Raw genomic sequence first — 20,318 nt, 5'->3', positions numbered from 1 at the left:
ACTCAGATGGATATTGGTACAACATTTCGTAAAAAACGAGAAACTAAAAGAAAAGAGACATTTTGATGAGAACCCAGATGATGCAAATGTTGCCACACAGTGTGCAGAGGAATCATTGAGAGTCAACTATTTCATACTTATTGTTAATCAAGCAATTAGCTCACTTACAAGCAGATTTGACCAATATCAGGGTTACCCAAAAAATATATTTGGTTTCTTCTTTACCTCCGAAACATTGTTGTCATTGGATAAGAAAGAGGTTGAAAACTTCTTGTGATAATCTTGAGGTTGCACTTAAAAAGGATGGAAAGTCTGACATTTATGCTAATGAACTTTATGTGGTCCTCAAAATTTCATTCCAAAAGTAAAAAAAGTAGATTTTTTAAAGCGTCATAATTTTTTCTCCAATTAAAGTATTGTATATGGAGTTTTTGAAAGGACGTAGATGTCGTCTAAAGGGGGATGAATAAGCACTTTAAACTAATTACAGTTTTAGGCTTGAACAAATGCAAAATAAAACTAGTGTTTAATTTATTGAGAACACAACCTAAAACAACTAGGCTCACCTATGTGCACCAATAACTTATGCTAAACAAGATAAATAACTAACCGATAGCAATATATATAACATGAAATAATATGACTATCACAAAGTAAAGTGTTAAGTAAATGGCTCGGATAAGAGATAACCAAGACACGCGGAGACAAGGTGTATCCCGAAATTCACACCTTTACGGATGCTAATCTCTGTTTGGAGCGGTGTGGAGGCACAATGCTCCCCAAGAAGCCACTAGGGTCATCGTACTATCTTCACGCCCCCGCGTAATGCAGGATGCCATGATTCCGTTAAGGAACCCTTGAGGATGGTCATCGAACACGTACAATTGGCAACCCTTGGGGGCGATCACTTACACATCTTCAACGTATCGATAATCCTCTATTCTAAAATAGCTACAACTCACTAGCTATTTTCTCTCTCCATGCAACAATGCCACATCATCAAGTCATGCATGGAGTCATAAGTTATTTTTTTAATTGATCTCTTCATGCAAAACATACCACCTCATGCATTGTTTTTTTCGAGGGAATTAATTCATGTAAGAAAGTTTTATATTTGTTTTTGTTTTAATTTTGGTCTTCTACCACTTATCCATACATTTTTAACAAGGTTCCCGCCGCAACGCACGGGACATCGTTTAGTTTATGAAGTATTCATGCCATATTTATCTATGTTTATAATATTTTTATATGATTTTGATGTACTTTATATGATTTAACTAGAACTAACTCGGACTGATAATGTTTTCAGCACATTTACCGTGGTGTTGTTTTCTATGTAAAAAATAATAGTTTTTGCAAACGCTCAAAACTTTTTGATGATTTTTTTCTAGAGCAAATAAGAAATACTAGATCGAAGAACCGCGTGATTTCAACGTGAAAAATCCTAAAAATCCTAAAACCCTCTGAAGTTAACCTAGAACTTCCGCTCCGCTGCCGCAAGCCTCTATACTAAAGAAAACTCATCAGGAGCCCTGTTCTAGTACCCTGCTGGATGGGGCAATCATCACCGGAGGCCATCTTCATCACCCCGATGGTCTCCATGACGAAAAGGGAGTAGTTCAACCTTGGGGCTCAGGGTATGTACCAGTAGCTATGTGTTTGATCTCTCTCTCCCTCCCTCCCTCCCTCCCTCGCGCTCTCTCTCCCTCTCTCTCTCTCCCCATCACCCTCTCCCTCTCCCCCTCTCTCCCCATCTCCCTCTCTTCCCTCTCTCTCTCTCTTCCCTCCCTCTCTCTCCTCTCTCCTCTCTCTCTCTCCTCTCCTCTCTCTCTCTCTTTCTCGCTCCCTCCCTCCCTCCCTCCTCTCTATCTCTCTCACTCACTCTCTCTCTCTCGCTCCCTCCCTCCCTCCCTCCTCTCTATCTCTCACTCTCTCTCTCTCTCTCTTTCTCTCTCTCTCCCTCCTCTCTCTCTCTCTCTCGTTCTTGAGATGCTATGATCTTGATGTATCACGGGCTTTGTTAATGTAATTGGATCATATGGTGTTTGTCCCTTGCTATCTTGATGTGATGAATTGAATCTTTCCCTTGAGATTTAGTTATGTCGAGTTGAATATTGGATTTGAGATCACTTGATGTATGTCTTGCATGTGGATACCCATGGTGACAATGGGGTGTTCTATTGATTCAGTTGATATATGTTTTGGTACTCCACTTGCGGATTCATGTGGTGACAATGGGGTAGTCTATGCATTTGGGTTGATACACGTTCTTCTCCTACTTTCTCGGATAAATATTTTGGGGTACTCTTTGAATTTTTTGTGTTGGATTGAATATGATGAATCTAATATTGTTTGATGCATGTCGAATAATTAACCCACGGATACTTGAGGTAACATTGGAGTACCTAGGTGATATTAGGGTTGATTGATGTATATCATAGGTGTTATTCTAGTACGAACTCTAGGGTTGTTTGTGACACTTATAGGAACATCTCAATAGATTGATATGAAAGAATAGTTTTGAGGTGGTTCTACTACCTACAACAATTTCATCTTATGTTCTCCGGTACTTATGAACTTTGAAGTGATTCTTTGTCACACGTTGAGGGATGATCATATGATTCTTTTATGTTAGTATTCTTGAGAGATTGCACAATTGAAAGTATGAACCCTAGGCCTTATTTCCAAGCATTGCAACCCTATTTATGCTCACTTTTACTACTTGTTACCTTGCTATTTTTATATTTTCAGAATACAACAACCTATATCTACTATCCATATTGCACTCGTATCATCATTTCTTCGTCGAACTAGTGCACCTATACAATTTGCCATTTGTATTGGGTGTGTTGGGGACACAAGAGATTTATTATATTTGATTGCAGTGTTGTTTGAGAGAGACCATATTCATCCTACACCTCCCACGGATTGGTAAACCTTAGGTCATACACTTGAGGGGAAATTTCTACTCTCCTACAAAGCTCTGCGCTTCGAGGCCCAACAGAGTCTACAAGAATAAATTTGTGTAGTAGACATCAAGCTCTTTGGTGTCATTGCCGGAGAGGTGGGTGGTTGAAGATATATCTTTATATCTTGTAATTAAACCTTTTAGTTTCTTGTTTTTCACTAGTTTGGTTTCATAAAATAACACTACAAAAAATAGAATTTAGGTTGCCTCAATTGCTTTGCCTTTATACTGTCTTTCGTGAAAGTGATGCTTCAGAAAATTATGCTCAGTTTTTAGAAGAAGAATTTATAAAAATAATTACTGTGAAATACTTAAATGATGAGTATGATAGCAATATTGTTAGTATGAATTATCTTAATATCCATGATGTTAATGATGATTGCACTGGTCATGATAAAAAGGTTTCCTATAAGCATGTCAATTTTTACGAAGCTAATAAAATTTGTGAAAACATGTCGTATATGGATGATAAATTTTGTAAGAAGCATAAACATGATAAAATAATTGGTGGCTTAAAGTTATAGATGAATTTGTCTTAAGATTATGCTCTCTTCATCCCATTACTTGTGAACTTTCCAATAGAGTTGGCCATCTTAATATCCAATGCATGCATTTTCATGATCGAACTGTTTCGAAGTATTGTGATAATTTGTTCTCCCGTGAACTCTATAATGAACTTTGTTTATTTTTTGGGTGTGAAGAATTATCACATAAAAATGATTGGTTTGATATATGATGACGATCTAGTCCTATCAAGGTCAAACATTTGCCTTGCGCATAGTCCACTTGAGCAAGATGATGACGATCTTGTCCTCCTCAAGATGGACCATCTTTCTTAATTGCGTAGGCTCGATGAGGACTAGTAGATTGCTCCCCCATACTTCACTATGGGCGAGCCTCTCTTCGGCACATCTTCATATGTCCATTATCGCCATAATGGACGACAAGATTCAAACATGTGATCTCTACGTGATGCTTCAACCACTTGATTTCATCCTCCATGGGTTGTATGGGATCTTGATTTTGATGCATGCCCATGGAAACATACCTAACCCCACAAAGAACACTCACAAAGATCATGTGTTAGTACACAAAGGGTAATGGACAATGCTTACCATACCATAGGATCACTTGATCCTACTTGGTACAACTTCTACACTTTGTGTGTTCATCAACTTGAATCAATCTTTGCCTTAGTCTTGATCAACCTTGTCTCTTATCTTCTCTCCTTATAAAGATGATGTTTTAAAGATAAACATGAATGTTCACACAATCATCTTCTTCAAGATATGCTTTCCTAACATGACCAATCTTTAAATAAATCCTCGAATAACGCCTTGGTCATCACATAAACTCATTGAAACCAACAAATGGATTTCAAGAAGTTTCTATGGACAAATCATTCGAATATAACTCAAGGCAACCATTAGTCCATAGAGAATGTCATCAATTACCAAAACCACACATGAGGGCACCATGCTCTTTCAATTTTGTTGACTATCCCTGTGACCATTGGATCCACGAAACATTGCTTTTCTAAATTAAAGTTGTTGAAGTCCTATATGCACACTACTATGACACAACAAAGACTCGCCGATTTGGCCACAATAGTATTGGAGAGTGATATATTGGAGAAGAGTGATTATGATTATATTATTGAAGATTCTATTACAAAGAACACTAAAAGAATGATATTTTTCATGTGAAGATTATACAACAAAGAATAGGTACGATTCTTGATATCTCCAATTGGTATGTAAGATATTATGATACTTATATTATTATAGTTCTATTTATGTAGTGGCTTTTAGTGAGATATTCATTGATTTTGTCAGCTTGGCCCTAGAAAAGACTAAAGAGCCCATATTGCTGCGTGTAAAATTTGAAGCCCCTCAAAACAGGGGGGGGGGGGGGTCTGTGCGGGCGCACAGACATGTACTCACGTAATGCTGTGTTTGGAATGGATGTAAACAGATACAGATACTTACGGGTGTAACTTATTGGTCAAGGACGATTTGCAGGCGGAAACAATACGAGCGGATGGTGGTCTGTATCTTTTATAATTAATAAAGGTATTTAAAGTAGGAACGACGTTCCATACAAAGCCTTAATCTGTTTTTGGGTTGCTACCGTTTTTTTGCGGGAAAGAGGATTTCAATCATCAAGTAATATGGTTACACTCAGATACAATGATGCTCGCTATCTCGTCGGGAGGGTTACATAGACAAACAGCGGTCCTCTGTTGAGTACGTCCCAAATGGGCGAGACTGTGGCTAACGAGATTTACATTATGCTTAGTCTTCCGTAACTGAATCCTTCTTTCTTGAGATAGCAGAGGTCTAATCTCCATGACTATGAGTGTGAGCTGACCGATCTTGTCCCATAGAAGAGATCAATTGTAGCGCACCCGCACAGTCGCTCTTCACCACAAGGTCCAATTCTGTACAACTGAGCGCCAATGTTATGACTTTGTGAATTGCAGCTAGTTCAGCCTCCACACAATTCACAAGGTCTTTGGTAACAACGAGCATCACAACCCCATTGTGACCACGAAGTATCATACCGGCACCTGCCATACCATCTATGGCCACGAATGACCCGTCGGCATTCAGCTTTGGTATATAACTAGAAGGACTGGGAACGCTTTGTGCGCTGTTAGATTAAAAAAATCTAATCATCATATTTTAAAATATAGTATATAGTGTGTGTTATTTTTTAAAAATGTCAAATCTTTTAAATTTGATTAAATTTGTAAATAAATATACGAAAATCTATAACATCAAATTGTTATGATTAGATTCATTGTCAAATGAATTTTCATATTTTTTATTAATATAGTGGATGTCGATATTTTTGCTCTCAACTTGTCCAAAGTTCAAGAATTTGGCTTTCCAAAAAATAATACCCCTTATATTTTGAAACTAATGGAGTATTTCTTTTCATATGTGGGGGATATGACATATTGAGTTTGAGTTTTATTTATAATTTGATAATTTGATTGACCTTTCGTGGTGTGATTCTATATTATATGCTAATCAACCTTATCTATGTGGAAAAATGTCTACGTCGACGACTGTATGGACGTGATTGATATGTTTTTATAGACCCGTTGATGTTGATTGATTTGAAAAAACTATTGGTTCGGTTAAAATCGTAAACCAAATCCATTAGGAAGCATAGTGTATTTGTCTAAAAGATTGAATGAGTGAGTTTTGAGAAATTGTTGACCCGGTCAAAATCGGGTGACCCAATTTTAATTGGAGTCTTGAAGAACTCAATTAAATGTGAACTCTTTATACTTAAGGAATGTAGTGTTATAGAGATATAAATAAAATAATAGAATGAAAGAGTTTTGAGAAATTGTTGACCAAGTCAAAATCGAGTGTCACAATATAAACTGAAACCTTAATTGAATGTGGGCTCTCCAATTCTAGGGTGCTTAGTGTTATGGTATATATTTGTAACAAGTTGACTTCTATTAAATTCAGAATATTATTTGTTGGAATATTTGATAAGCTTCGGTATTCTATTTCCAAAGTTGAAGCTGCAGTTGATGTACTACTCAAAGGAAGGAATCAAAAGCTAGGCGTGAAGCTACTTTGATGTCTTAGCCAGGAACATATGCTTTGGATCTTCAAAGGAAGCCCATATTCATTTTGTCGTGTTAGGCGTCGAACCAAGAGATCGACAAGTGTAGTAGACGGTGTGCTTGCATGTTTTCTCACACTGAAGAAGACACACAAAAAAGTCTCACTATGATCGTCGACTAGTGGTGTCCTGCCCACTATGATCCTCAGTTATAGTAGTCACACATCCACTTTGTCCTGTCCACTAGAAGCTTCAACTTTTAGTTTACCTTCAAAGAACCAACCAACCAAAGATGCATAGATAGTGATGAAGCCAACCCATCAGGATTTAAGTATCAGACTCATATTGTTTTTTTTTTTGAGTAAATTGCAACAAATCACACATTGAAGACTAGATTATCAGAAAAAATACATTACATTGATCGTACTTAGGCCAAATCTAGCGCACGACCCTATCCGGTTCGGCCCTGTCCGTTTGAGGCAAAACGGACAAACCCCACTGCGCACGCCATGGACCGGTACTCTTAAACGGACAAACGGACAAACGGACAAACCCCACTTACATTGATCACCGTCCTTCTTAAATGGGGAAGCCATGGACCGGTACTGCGCACGCGCCCACTCCACTGCCTCCTCGGGACCAACACCAAACCCTAGCTCTCCGGCCGCCGGCAACAATGGTGTGGTGGAGCACCGGCGGCAAGGGGAAGGGGCCGCACGACCACGAGGATGGGTGCTCGTCCGGCCGCCGCCGCGCCGTTCTTCTCCTCTGCGACGGCCTGCTCCGGCAGCCTTCTCCATTGCCCCTCCGGGCGCCCCGGCGTGCTCCCGGCAGTACGTCCATGTGGATGTGTGTCGTCGCTATTGGGAGACAAGGACGCCGCTCCCTTGGAGCGACGTCCACTTGCCGAACAACTGGCACCGCTCCGCCGATCGGGTATGGATCCCGCCGGTGCCAACGAGCGGTCGTGCCCGCCGCGACGAGACCCAACGCCACCGACGCCGCCTCCCCGACGAGCTCTACTACGACCCGAGGTACGCCGTGGATTCCCCTCTGTGGGACACTTGGTTCCGCGATGAGCACGACGTGCGGCACGCGTCCTACTTTGCCGGCGAACATAACAGCCCGCAGCGGGCATGTGCTGAGCGCCGGGTGCGCCCTGCGAGCCCTCCCCAGGTGCGAGGGCCTACGCGGGTGCGCGGCCTGACGCTGACCCCGTCACCGTAGCCCTCTCCGTCTCCACCACCACCTCCTCGCATGACCGAAGAGGAGGAGGCCCGACTCGTCCAATGTGTCATGGAAGATTCCATGAACACGTACGATGAGCGCCAGTGGGTGGGGCTGGAGGAGATGATGGCCCTCTCCACGGCCGGCGACGTGGCCATCTCGGAGGAGCAGCCCGTGGCGGTGAAGGAGGAGGTGCATGAGGAGCAGCCAGTGGCCGCGTTCCTCCCGGAGCTGGTGGGCCAGCGCTGGACGTGGTCGTGCGCGACCACGGAGATGTCTCAGGGAGTGGGGCCCGAGCCTTGGTGCCCCACGCCCGCGGTCACCGGAGCGCGAGTCATCGCCGCGTAGGGAGGTGGTGCAGGCGCCGCCAGCGTATTAATGTTTGCGTTTTATTTACATTTTTCTGGCATTTTTTGTTTATTCCATTTTTTTTAAATATCGGACGATTCGGGATGCGGCTGCGCATTGGGCACATCGACCCGGCCACGGACCGACCTGGACATGTGCAACCCCATTGTCGTCCCAAACGGACAGAATCCGACCCAAACGGACGTTCGGATCGGGTGGCGCCCTGAAGTTGACCTTATTTTGTTGTTGTAAATAACACTGTTTGGTGGATACGGGTCCCGGTCGTCACGAGGTGACTTGGCAAAAATCCGCTACCTTGACACTATACCTGGCCAAACGGGCTGGCCCGGCCCGGCACGGGCTGGCCCGGCCCGCCGTAATCGTGCCAGGCACGGCACGGCCCGCCTGTGCCCGATTAATATACGGGTCGTGCCATGCCGGCCCGCGTGCCGGCACGTGGCCTAATCGGGCCGGCCCGGCGGCACGCTAGGCCCACGGCACGCTGCCTATTTTAACTTAAAAATAAATAAAAAAAGGCAAAAAAAAATCAGCCCCAACCTCCCTTTCCCCTCCCGTGACCCCTTTCCCGCCCTCCCCTCCCTTTTTCGCGCGCCCCTCCCGCCCGCTGACTGCGCCCCCGCTCCTTTTTCGCACGGCTCCCGCCGAGTCGCTCGGCTGACCGCGCCCCCCGCTCCTTTTTCGCGCGCGCTTCGCGTCCTCGCCGCCAGATCTATAGGCCGCCAGCCTCGCTCGCTCCTAAACGTTGTCGTGCCGTGCCGGCACGCGTGCTGAGGGTCACGGTCCAGGCACGGCCCAGGGGTGGTCGTGTCGGGCCCGGGTACGATTAGCCCGTGCCGGGCCGGGCCCGAGTCATGCCTGGCACGCGGGCAACCGGGCCTCCACGCTCTTCAGCACAAGATTTTGAGTCTCACGCTACGGATCATTTGATTGGAATGAAATTTGGAACGGGTTGACAGCCCGGCCGGCACGGCCCGTATGGCCAGGTATACTTGACACTTTGACTAGTCAAAATGCCCCTCCATGTCCACCCACGCCGTCGCTGTTCATCTGCCCCCGCCGGCAACCAGCCATGATCCCAACAGTGATGCTCCTTGCTCCGTCCTCGATCTGGACCGAGCCTCCCCCTCCTCTTCTCCACCTCACGACGGCGGCAAACTTGGGCGGAGGGAGGGGGACGGACGGGCGCACGTACGGCATGCCGTCGAGGCTGGACGCTAGCAAGCTCTGCCCCGGTATCGGAGGCACGCCTTGTCGCCGACCGCGAGGTGGTCGCCGGAGTAAAGCAGCTCGTCCCCGTCACGTCCTATAATGTGCAGCTCGGGTACTTCGGGAGTAACCGTAGCCACGACACCAAGCAGTGGCCGTCACGCGTGTTCGTTGCCAAGGACGAGTGGTTCTCGCCATCGAGCGTCTCGTAGCAACTGTCGTCGGACCAGCAGACCGCCGATGCCAAGTTCTGCGGCGGGGATGACATCTCCAGCACCGGCGTCGTGCTCGACCCCGCACTAGCGCGCCGCATGTCGGCCGCGAGATCATATCGTTTTGGAGATGTTATTTTTTTTTAAACACAGTATACACGCATATGCTCATATATACATACATACTTTCTTGCTTCAAATTTTTTTTGTCTTAGATTTGTTTAGAAATGGATATATCTAAGTACTAAAACGTGATTAAATACATTTATATCTAAATAAATCTAAGAAAAGAATTTTAAGACGGAGGGAGTATATACATGGAAACCACTAGGGATCTGTTCCATCAGACCACCGCACCACCGTAGATGAGAATGCTTCTCCTTGTTGGATTAGTACGGAGGTGGGTCCCCTTTTGTAGGTAGTTTCCATGTGTTTTGCTTCATAAAATTAGTTGCACCCAAAAATCACGGTGGATTGATTAGCATTGAAAACGTGGGTCCACAGTTGTTTCCATATAATTTGTTTTGTCAAAGTAACAACATCAGAAAATCAAGCGAGAGGAAAACTGAATATCTATTTATTTCGTTCTTTCTACTTTGTATTCACATATTTCCTATTCAATGATTATTTTTCTACTGTTCCCAGAATTTGCTTATGGTGCATGTTGATTTTTCTTAGATCTAATTATCAATTTATTCTGCTATTAGTGAAAAAAAATGCTTCAATTTACTACTGTTTTTCTCTCATGGAACATATTTTATTTCTATTGTTACTCCGGTTGCTTCCGACACTACTCATATTTGCTTCCATTAAACAGAAACTATGCTTTCATGTATTTTTTCCCACATACTTCCATTAATCACGTAGCTTCCATATACTACCATCCTGTATGTATGTTTTCATACACGCATGATACTTCCTTCATTCTGTACTTATTTACGTCATGTGACAAATATGCTTCAAACACTACAAAACAATACTCCATGACTCGTAGTCGCTTCTTTGCCCAAATGATTTATTTTCTACTACTCCCTCCATTCCTAAATATATGTCTTTATAGAGATTGCACTATAGACTACATAAGGAGCAAATTGAATGAATATATATTCTCAAGTATGTCTATATACATCTGTATGTAGGTCATGGAGTATTTAGGAACGGAGGAAGTATGAAGCATGTGTGGTTGTATTTGAAGCACAATTTTATTATGGTTGAAGCACGGAAAATGTAGTATAGATGCATTGTGTGCGCTAGTGAGAATAGTTTGACAATTGCTGAAGCAGTAGCAAAAGAATTACCACGAAGCATTACCATTGTCAAACTAGGTTGTGTAAAGAACGAAGCAAACAAGCTAGAAACAAGCTATATATGATTCTGAAGCGTGAAGGTTAATACACAGAGCCAGCAACATTGTATTTGTGACAACAAAACAATGCATTCCCACTATCAGGTGCGGAGCAATTCACGTCGATGAATTGGGGGTGTCGACCGCTAGAAGCATCAGGGAAAACGACTTCTTGAACAAGGGGGCGAAGTCAAGATGCCATCGAGTCCACTATGAGCAGCATGGCCGGAGTGTTGATTAGGAGAAGCACAGATGCACTGGTGCAATAGGATAGGCCAACCAGCCGTCGAGATGATTGCGTCACCTTCCTGTTACATTCCTTCTCCGCGTCGTCCATTGATGTCGTCACCGTCGTCACCTCCACCCACACTAGCAACCTCCCCTAGCTAGGGTAGTGGAGGACAAGAGTCGTCGTTTGGCCTTGTGAGATGCCTTCACTCCAGAGAAGGGCCGGTGCATGACAATCTGCAATGGAAACCACATGCTAGACTGACTAGTAATACAAAGAAGCTTGAAAATATACATACCTAAAGCATTGGATGTTTAAGGATGGATACTTAGATGCATGGATTCTGAAGCATAAATTTGATGCTATCTCAAAATAAGCCATACCTAGTGGAAAGATAGAACTCTGAAATTAGAAATTAGTGGAAACATAGAACTCTGAAATTTGCATGTGCATCATTTTTGTGATCTGCAAACAAATTTTATCCAAATTGATTAGCACTGTTAATTTTCACGCAAAAATGAGGCAGGAATAATAAGAACATCGATCAAGTAAAATAAGTTACAATCAATCGGTGGTGAAATTGTACTTGAAAATAAAGAACAAAAAGGGGAGAATCGAAACCTTAGGTCAGATGCAGACGTGAGGCGCAACTTTCTGCAGTTGCTCGCGCGTGTTTCATCTCTGCCCAGATGGGCTGGCAGAGGAGGCGAGTTGCACCAGCAAGCTCCTCCACTTGTTTAGCCTCTCGGACTGCCTGGGTGAGCCTATTCCCAGCTGTGATGGGTACTGATGGTGCTGCTACCTGGTGGTGGAACAGGGAAAGGGGTGGGTCAGTTGAGGTGGGGATTGCGCAGGGGAGGTCACCGAGATGGCATGGTGGATCGGGCGAAGACGATGCCCTTGGGAGAACTGAACCGAGCAGAATCAGGGGAGATGCGTACCCAGATATTTTTTGCGTGAATAGCGGTTCGTTTGTATGAGGGGTGGTGGAAGCAGACCTCTCGCCCGAGCGATGAAAGAAAAAATAGATGGTGCAGCATCGGTCTGACGATTTGGAAGGATTAGTCGTATGATTGAAAGTGTTTCCCTATATACATACACACACTCATATTTTGAGAAGGTATCTATTCATCAAGTTAACTGGAGATAAATTGATAACCAGCTGCAACTGGTCCATGGGTTGATTACGGGATTTTTTCACTGTTTTGATCCATGGGATGAAAATATTGCACGGAATGAACTCTGATTGAAAACATTTCACGATCTGACCCTTTTTGAAACATCAGAGCCCGTGGCGTTGCAGACGCACGTAGAAACGCCAGTCCACTGTGGCGTTGCAGACCCACTCAAACGCCAGTCTACCTTACGTTTCAGTCCACATAGAAACGCCAGGGATACTGGCGTTGCTGGCCACGCGCGAAACGCCATGGTCCATGGCGTTTCAGCAGTACACATGTTGCTGGCAGCATGCCGTGGGCTGGCTGGATGTCGTCGCTGCGTTCCACAGTGGGTCTGCAACGCCAGCACTGTTGGCGTTTCACAATGGGTCTGCAACGCCACATTAGACTGGCGTTGCAAGAAAGAAAAAACGCCACGGCTGACAGGCGTGTCACAGTAGGGCACCAACGCCAGCACTGTTGGCGTTTCACAATGGGTCTGCAACGCCACATTAGACAGGCGTTGCAAGAAAGAAAAAACGCCACGGCTGACAGGCGTGTCACAGTAGGGCAGCAACGACAGCACTGTTGGCTTTCACAGTGGGTCTGCAACGCCACATTAGACTGACGTTGCAAGAAAGAAAAAACGCCACGGTAAACAAGCGTGTCACAGTAGGGAAGCAACGACATGGTAGACTGACGTTGCATAGTGGGGCAGCAACGCCACGACTTGTAGCGTTTCTAAAAGGGTCAGATCGTAAAATGTTTTCAAATCTGGTCATTTTGTGCTCATGTTTAAAAAAAAGTTAAAACAGTGAAAAAACCCTTGATTACGCTGGTTCCGCGCATACGAACAATCTGTAAAACGGCATGAATATCTGTACCTCGTTGGACTCTTCTTTTACGTGCACTCACGTGTCTCAGTAACCAATAGTTGCTCCACTTGTAGCAAGGAAAGATCCCAAATTCTCAGGGCCAAACCAAACCTATGAACAAACCAGTGACCCTGAAAACGACAAACTGAGGAAAAGGAAAAATTCTTCGAATCCGCATCCGAATGGCCAGTTGGTCAGGACAAGCAAACCTGTGAACAAACCGGGTGTGCTCCAGAGAGGATGAATCCTGACATGGAAACTGTCCCCTTGATTTTTGCACGGTGATTGAGAGATGCATGCACAGTGCAATGTATCGTGTGATATGCCGCCAAAGCTTTATTTATTCCCCTTTGGTGACGGTGATGTCTGCTCCGGCTGGCTACTTGACACTTGCCTAACCTCTGTCCGCCCACGGTCCAATCAGGGTCCTTGGGGAGTTTGGAAGTATCTTCTCTCCTCTCCCCGTCCTTTGCACGTGTGCTCATGGAGCCACCGAGAGCGAAAAGTGTGCCAACCATATCACGCCGCATGTATGGCAACAGGTGCACCCGCTGGTTGTTGGTCAATCGTTAATGCAAGCGATGATCTACTCCACCCACAACCTTTGCATAAGCTACTACTCCTATAATTTATCACCTCCGTTTCAAATTAGCTGTTTTAGATTTGTTCAAATACGGATTTATCTAGCACTAAATCGTGTCGAGTAGCTCTAAACGTAAATCCACTATCAACTTGTATGGTATTCCTTCCCTTGTCGGAAAACTTAATTAGACACATGATTATTAGATAATCATATGTACATAAAAGAGTCATCCTCACTAGTTTATTTCTCTCAGCATACAAGTATGTCGCTTCATCATACAATTATGAATAAGATAAGGTTCACTCCACATATGCAATCATGCATGAGAAAAGACCTATGCACTCAACCATGTGTTCCCTCACAAAGAGAAAATGCATTCAACCATGCATGGAAAAATTATTTTTATTTAATTATTCTACTTATATTGAATAAATATTATTACAACTATATATATAGTCAAATTATAATAAGTCACACCGTTTCAAAAAATATAATAAGTCATATGTATCTTTAATTTTGATTCTCATGTTATCGTCCCATTTTTTTATCAATGAATTCCCGCAACAACATGTGGGGTATCCTCTAGTTGTATTAAGCTGTTGATTGATCATTCAAAAAAAAAAGTTACAAATGCTATTGGAGGGGGAGAGGACAATTTATGTTTCTAACATTTTATTTGACGGACACCGAGTACAATGTAGACGTACAAATACCCCCTACCCCTGAAGGAACCGTGTCCGACAAATCTCGAGCTAGAAGTCCTAAGTTAGGCATCTAGGAATGATTGCAACAGAGACACATGATTTTATCAAGGTTCGGGCTCTCCGAGGAGATAATACCTAATATCATGCTTCTATTTATTATGTTGGGGGTGTAGTAAGGTATCTATCAAGAGATTGTAATGTGTATTCTACAAGCATGTCCCCTCGGTTTGTATAGGCACAGAGGTTCCTAGAGTTTACATGGATCTTAGTCGGCTACGTATGAGGATGCAGAGTTCTTCACAGACACGTCGTCCTGGAGTATACATCAAGTCTTCGGGGTATTCCTTATAATCGTCATGAGATGCTCGAAGTGGTTCATGACGCAATCGCCATGACAGTCCTCAGCCCGGCCCACCAGACCGAGAATCGTCATGGTGAGAGGCTCCCTAGCCAGGACACTATCAGTAGCCCCTTAACCAGTCTTCAAGTCCGGCCACACCTCGGCTCATCTAAGTTGTTCCTCGTCTTCAAAGCTGGTCTTGAAACTGGTTCAAAGCTAGCTGGTCTTGAAACTGGTTCAACGAAAGCACACCCCCCTCATCCGAGGTGTAGGCAACAAGTTGTATCTGAGACATTCAGCGTGCACTCGTTCTGATGAATATCACACAAATTCGATCGGGCTACACCTCAGAAATATTCCCGCACAACTGGCATGTGGGCGCAATATTCCCACGCTCCCGGGCTGATGGTCGTCTTGTTAGCTCTGACAACACAAACAGATCTTATCCGTGGATCCACCCAACCACGTGGCGTCCTTGCCCCTGATGGACAATGTGACACGCCAACGTGGTTTGGGCCCAACCAAGGTTACGTCCCATCAAGTGGGATCATGTGCATCAAAATGCCTAACAATTAGTCGGTTGCCTCTTCGATCCCCGTGCGTAATTAACCCATAAATATGGGGAAGGAAGATGATTTAATGCCACATGGCAATATTATCCTGCCGTCATTCCATTTCTACCCTGCTTATAAAAAGAGAGGAGAGAGCTGGGGATTTTTTTAAGCTTCCATTCCCCCGGCCATCTTCCTCCTTGCGTCTAGAGCTCTTGCCTCCTCCTAAGTACCTCGCCTAAAGACAACACTTTTAGCATGTAGCCACCTCTGACACCAAGGGCGGAGACGGGAAGCAACACAAGGGAGGGAAAGCAATAGTCGCCGAGAACAAACCCGTGGCGGAGCCCAAAGCTCCTTCCTTGACCAAGGGCAAGTAGAAGCCCTCCACCATGGACCAGGCCGAACTGGACCGACTGGCCGTAGCTGGCTACTTGTCAACATCGGACCGTGCCGTCGCATGCTCTTTGCTTGACAGCAGACGTGGTAGGCGTGTCCAAACACAATATGAGGGTTGCCAGTCAAACCGAGTGTTTGGGCTAAGTTTGGGGCGTCCGGTTGGGTGGCAATTTTGCGATCGGACAGTGACCGCGTAGCCTGCCTGAGCATTTGGGACGGGTATAGGGCTTTCGGTTGTAGATGCTCTAATAATATCATTGAAGCCAAATAATGTACTGATGTACAAGTCATAAACTTAATTATCCCGGGAAAAAGCATGACATGTTCTACACCAAATATAAATTAATTGCATGAGCTGTCGCCATCGTCCAGTAGCTTTATTTCCCATGCGAGGCTGATAGTTTGACTTGGGATGGCACTAACATAAGCAAACTATAATATGTTTAGGATCTGGACAACTGGAGTTGATAGTAGTAATCCGGTGCGCATGTGAATACAAGAGATCTAAACACACTGCATGTCGACTTGTCTGCTCAATGATTCTTGGGAGCGATTGATCCACAAAAATGATTGAGAACTCTAGTGCGCTACGGCACCCCTGTAAGTACATCAAAGGTTATCCTCCTTTCTAAAAGAAAAAACAAAGCACACACCCTCAACATATTTGGTAGTGTACCGGTATGATTTATGACGATTGCTAGAAATATTCTCATTTTTCGATAAAGATGGATTTTATTGAAGGATCAAGTGGATACAAACACAAAGCAAACACCCGGCCTTTGCTAGAAATATTGTCTTGGATGAAACCTTAATGATACCATTACATGAAAACCCAAATTGATATTACAAGAAAATCTGCAACCCCTAGCAGGCAATCCAAGTGCATGTGTATAGATAACATTATTATTAAAACCAAGGCGTTTCGGGTGTGTAGAGAGACCAGGGGACACATAGGCATTTGAGTTTAGAGGTTGTCCAAAAATATAATACTACCCAGCCGGAGCTGGAGCTTCTTATCTCATCATGCCTATCCTTTTCCTTGGCACTGGACGGAGAAGCATCTTTCACACATCAGGATACATGGAATGGAACCTCATTGGCCAAAGTGACTTGGATTCGTTCGGCATGCCTACAAAAGGCCCCACCAGTTGCTGCGCTGTGAAGCTCATGGCAGCCCGGAGAGAATCTTGTATCTCCTTCATCACCTCCCTCTCGACTTGGTGCCTCACCTCACGACATATCTATATCTACCATACACGCCGACCTGCTTGCTCCTTGCTTGCTTGCTTGCATCTCAGCACAAGCAAAGCTCTGGCCTGGTAAACAAACTGTAACTGTAAGAGAGGAAAGCTTCTCTCGGAGAGGCAGAGGGAGTACCTTCTTTGGGAGCGGAATTCAGCGGCTGGAAACCAAGACAGAGGTGGGCACAGCCTTCATCTGATCTCTTCTTCCTTGTCTTGTTTCTTCTTCTTCTTCTTCCATGGAACATGTGTGGCGTGCTTCAGAGCTCAGAGTACGCAGATCCTTGTGTTTTTCTCAAGTGCTCTAGCCTTGTGATATTCTGTATCTTGCGATGAATTTTGTCGGAAGGCCTAGTGGCATGCGCTGGTCTGAAAGGGAATTTGCCAGCTACTTCTTTCTCCGTCTCCCTCGTAGCTCCACCATTTTGCTACCCTGTCAAAGAAAGAGCAGTGTTACGGTTGTTGCCAGAAGCGTAACAGAATGCAGTTCACTTAGTTAGAGAAATACTACTCCCTCCTATCCATACTACTTGTGGCGGCTTTGGTACAACTTTGTACTAAAACTACGACAACTAATATGGATCGGAGGGACTATAAGATTTGACCGTTTGTACTAGGGTGTAAGCTATAAGTTCAACCGGAAAAAAAATAATGAAAATTGGTTTCTTCGCAAAAATGAAATTCAGGCGTTTTTCTTTTCTTCCTGAAGGACATAAGTACATAGGTTGTGATGAAAGCTACCGATTCATGGAACAAGGCACTACCAAGAAATAGTTCAGCGCTGAACATAGATCATATTATTGCCATTTACGCCAGAAATTGCATGCGGTACTCATTGTGATATTCCCATGAAGCAGATTGGAGGTAGTCACACAAAGACTTGCAACTAGCATTTTCCAAGAGATGGACAGAGAGGAGATGAAGATGGTTATCCTGAGGCAAGAACAAACATTCAGACAACAGGTAAGGCAACACACTCGTGTAAGCACTGTTCTAACTATGTGTGCATCTTCCAGTAGAATATGGCACACACCTTCAGAGTACAGCCAAGGATCAGGCATCATCACCAACTTTTCCCTGGGCAATTTCGTGAGTGTGTATGCAGCTCTCCATAGTCGGGGAATTAACCAGAACATGCAACGCCTTAACACATAAGTCAATTTCTCCAATGCATCAACAAATGTGAGCATACCCATGTTTTAAAAGTAATAGGCGTCTTCCCATCCAATATGGTCCTGACAGGTTGGACATAGGTTAAAACTATATATGTAGCCCACTGAGCTCACTAGTCTGAAAGAGGCTATATCCTGATGTCTCTCATTCCCAAAGTATAGTTCAAACCAGCCTCTGTAGCATGCAGTTTGGTGTCTCCTACCTTGCAAACAAGGGAAAGTCTTTGCACAGATTGTGAGTGTGACTTCCTAAGTAATGGTAGGTTGCACCATGCCCTCTCTGCGTCCTATTTTATATCCAGTTGATGGAGGTAAGAGTAGTGATAGGTGTGAGGAAATAGAGTACAAGCAAGTAGTTGAGACATTACAACTAGTTTCTAGGAAGCAGTACTGCATTAGTTGTGCACTTCAATATAGGTGAAAAAGCTTCTGACCAAATCTGCACATCTTTGCTGAACCAGGTTCATGAGATGCACCGAGTTTACCATGTTCAGAAACAGCTGATGAGGGAGACGCAGATAGCTGGGAAGAACCAGGCTCACGCTGAGACGAAACCTAAGCTCGAGATCTGGCGGGACGACAAAGCCGCCAACCGTCAGCAACTCTATAGCTTCTCAAACAACTGCACCCCTGCCTCTGCTGCAGAAAAATGCGACCTTGAGCTCACTCTGGCAACCGGGAGCAGCAGAAGCCACAAGGGAAAGCAAGTCGGCAAGTCTTCAAACTCAGACTCCGGGATGGCGGTGTCATCAACATCGACCGAATCCGATCTGGCTCAGTTCAAGGAGTTTGACGCAAGGGCGGTGAGGTTTCAGACTGAGAGCTGGAGGTTTACCGTTGCCGATGAGACGAATCAGTCTCCTCCTTGGCTGCACCAGCCTGCGATCCTGAGGGTGGCACGGTGACCGCTTTAGCTAGGATTTGGTGTCGTAGATTTCAGAGAATGAAGAAGAGATGTTGTCACATCATAGAGCTAATTTGCTTCAACAATTTGCAATAGACACGAGATGACCGCGTAACAGCCTCCATCTTTCGGAGGCATGTATGTACGTTTAATTTAGTTGTTTAGCAAAACCTCTGAACCAAGAACACATTTGATTCAGAATTTCAGCCACGTTCATAAGCAAGATAAGCATGCCGAAATGTTCGTATGCAAAAAAAACAAATCACTGGACTTTTACGGAATGAATGAAGCTATAACACAACAGAGATTTGGATTGTGTGAATTACCCCATGAATATTTGTAGGCGTTTGCTCAACCAACCCGTGATCCAACTTGCAGCAATAGCAACTACAGTAAGAACAAGATACAGTGAAGCTAAATCAACGGGGGATCAATTGCAAGGCTACAGCGGTGAGGGAGTTTGGCAAATAAATCCGCCCAGTGATAAATTACCTACGCAGTCAACACAGTCGCGCAGCTGCATCAATCACATTATCCCTCGGCAGCAGCAGCAGAACCCAAGAACAGACAACACAATACGCGAAAGAAAAAAGATGGATGGATGGATGGAAGGAGAGCTCACCGTTGCTGTCTGGCGGCAGCAGTCAGCGGCGTGGCTAGAGAAGGTGTGAAACTGGAACGCGTCGACGGCGGCGGGGCTCGCCAGATGGGGCGGAGGACTGCTCTTCCCATCGAGTTTGACCCGGAGCAGGGCCCCGTGGATTCGGCCCAAATTGTGTAGTGGACTGTTCCCGCTCTGCTCGCTCAGCCGAAATAACTGGAACTCGGAAATCCGAGAGCATAGGGCTCCTTCGGTCCTAACGAGCATTCCCACGCGCCCTTATTTGATGTGTTCTTAGCCGGCGTCACGTGTCGTACGTGAGCGTTTTATTTTAATTTCGTTTTTTCTTTTTTTGCACGTGTTTTTTTTTTGCTTTTTCTGGTGTTTCGATTTTTCACCAGCCTTTCTTTTTTCTTTTTAACAAAAAAAAGTTTTAAAAATTTTATACGTTTTCTGTTTTTTTCGTGAGAAACACGGTTATATTTTCGTGGGAGGTACGGTTTTGCCTTTTACAAAAGACACGGTCGTGTGTTCTGAAAACAAAGAAAAACGCGTTTTATGTGGGGTGTTTTTTTTGCGAGAGACACAGTTTTTGCTTCCGCGAAAGGCACGGTTTTGCCTTTGCGAGAGCCACAGCCGTGCCTCTC

General features: G+C 44.4%; 1 protein-coding gene and 1 long non-coding RNA gene across 3 annotated transcripts; one reads left to right on the top strand and one right to left on the bottom strand.

Moving 5' to 3' along the window:
- The first annotated feature begins 16,530 nt into the window (after nt 1-16,530).
- On the top strand, nt 16,531-19,172 carry LOC123447756. The gene is made up of 3 exons (XM_045124409.1): nt 16,531-17,173; nt 17,852-17,957; nt 18,628-19,172. The coding sequence occupies exons 2-3, from the start codon at nt 17,898-17,900 to the stop codon at nt 19,069-19,071; spliced, it is 504 nt and encodes a 167-aa protein (XP_044980344.1). The 5' UTR covers nt 16,531-17,173; nt 17,852-17,897; the 3' UTR covers nt 19,072-19,172.
- LOC123447757 lies at nt 17,180-19,919 on the bottom strand. Of its 2 annotated transcripts, none has more exons than XR_006631532.1 (3): nt 19,563-19,919; nt 19,397-19,457; nt 17,180-17,427 (listed from the first exon to the last, which is right to left on the bottom strand). It is a non-coding gene; the product is annotated as an uncharacterized LOC123447757 (long non-coding RNA). The 2 variants fall into 2 exon arrangements; XR_006631533.1 differs by having other exon boundaries at nt 19,693-19,919.
- Between the last annotated feature and the right edge of the window lie 399 nt (nt 19,920-20,318).

The sequence above is a fragment of the Hordeum vulgare genome, chromosome 4H (genome assembly GCF_904849725.1).
Source record: "Hordeum vulgare subsp. vulgare chromosome 4H, MorexV3_pseudomolecules_assembly, whole genome shotgun sequence".
Lineage (NCBI taxonomy): Eukaryota > Viridiplantae > Streptophyta > Magnoliopsida > Poales > Poaceae > Hordeum > Hordeum vulgare.
The sequence above is the reverse complement of the archived record's forward strand: the minus strand, read 5'-3'. Positions and strand labels throughout refer to the sequence as shown.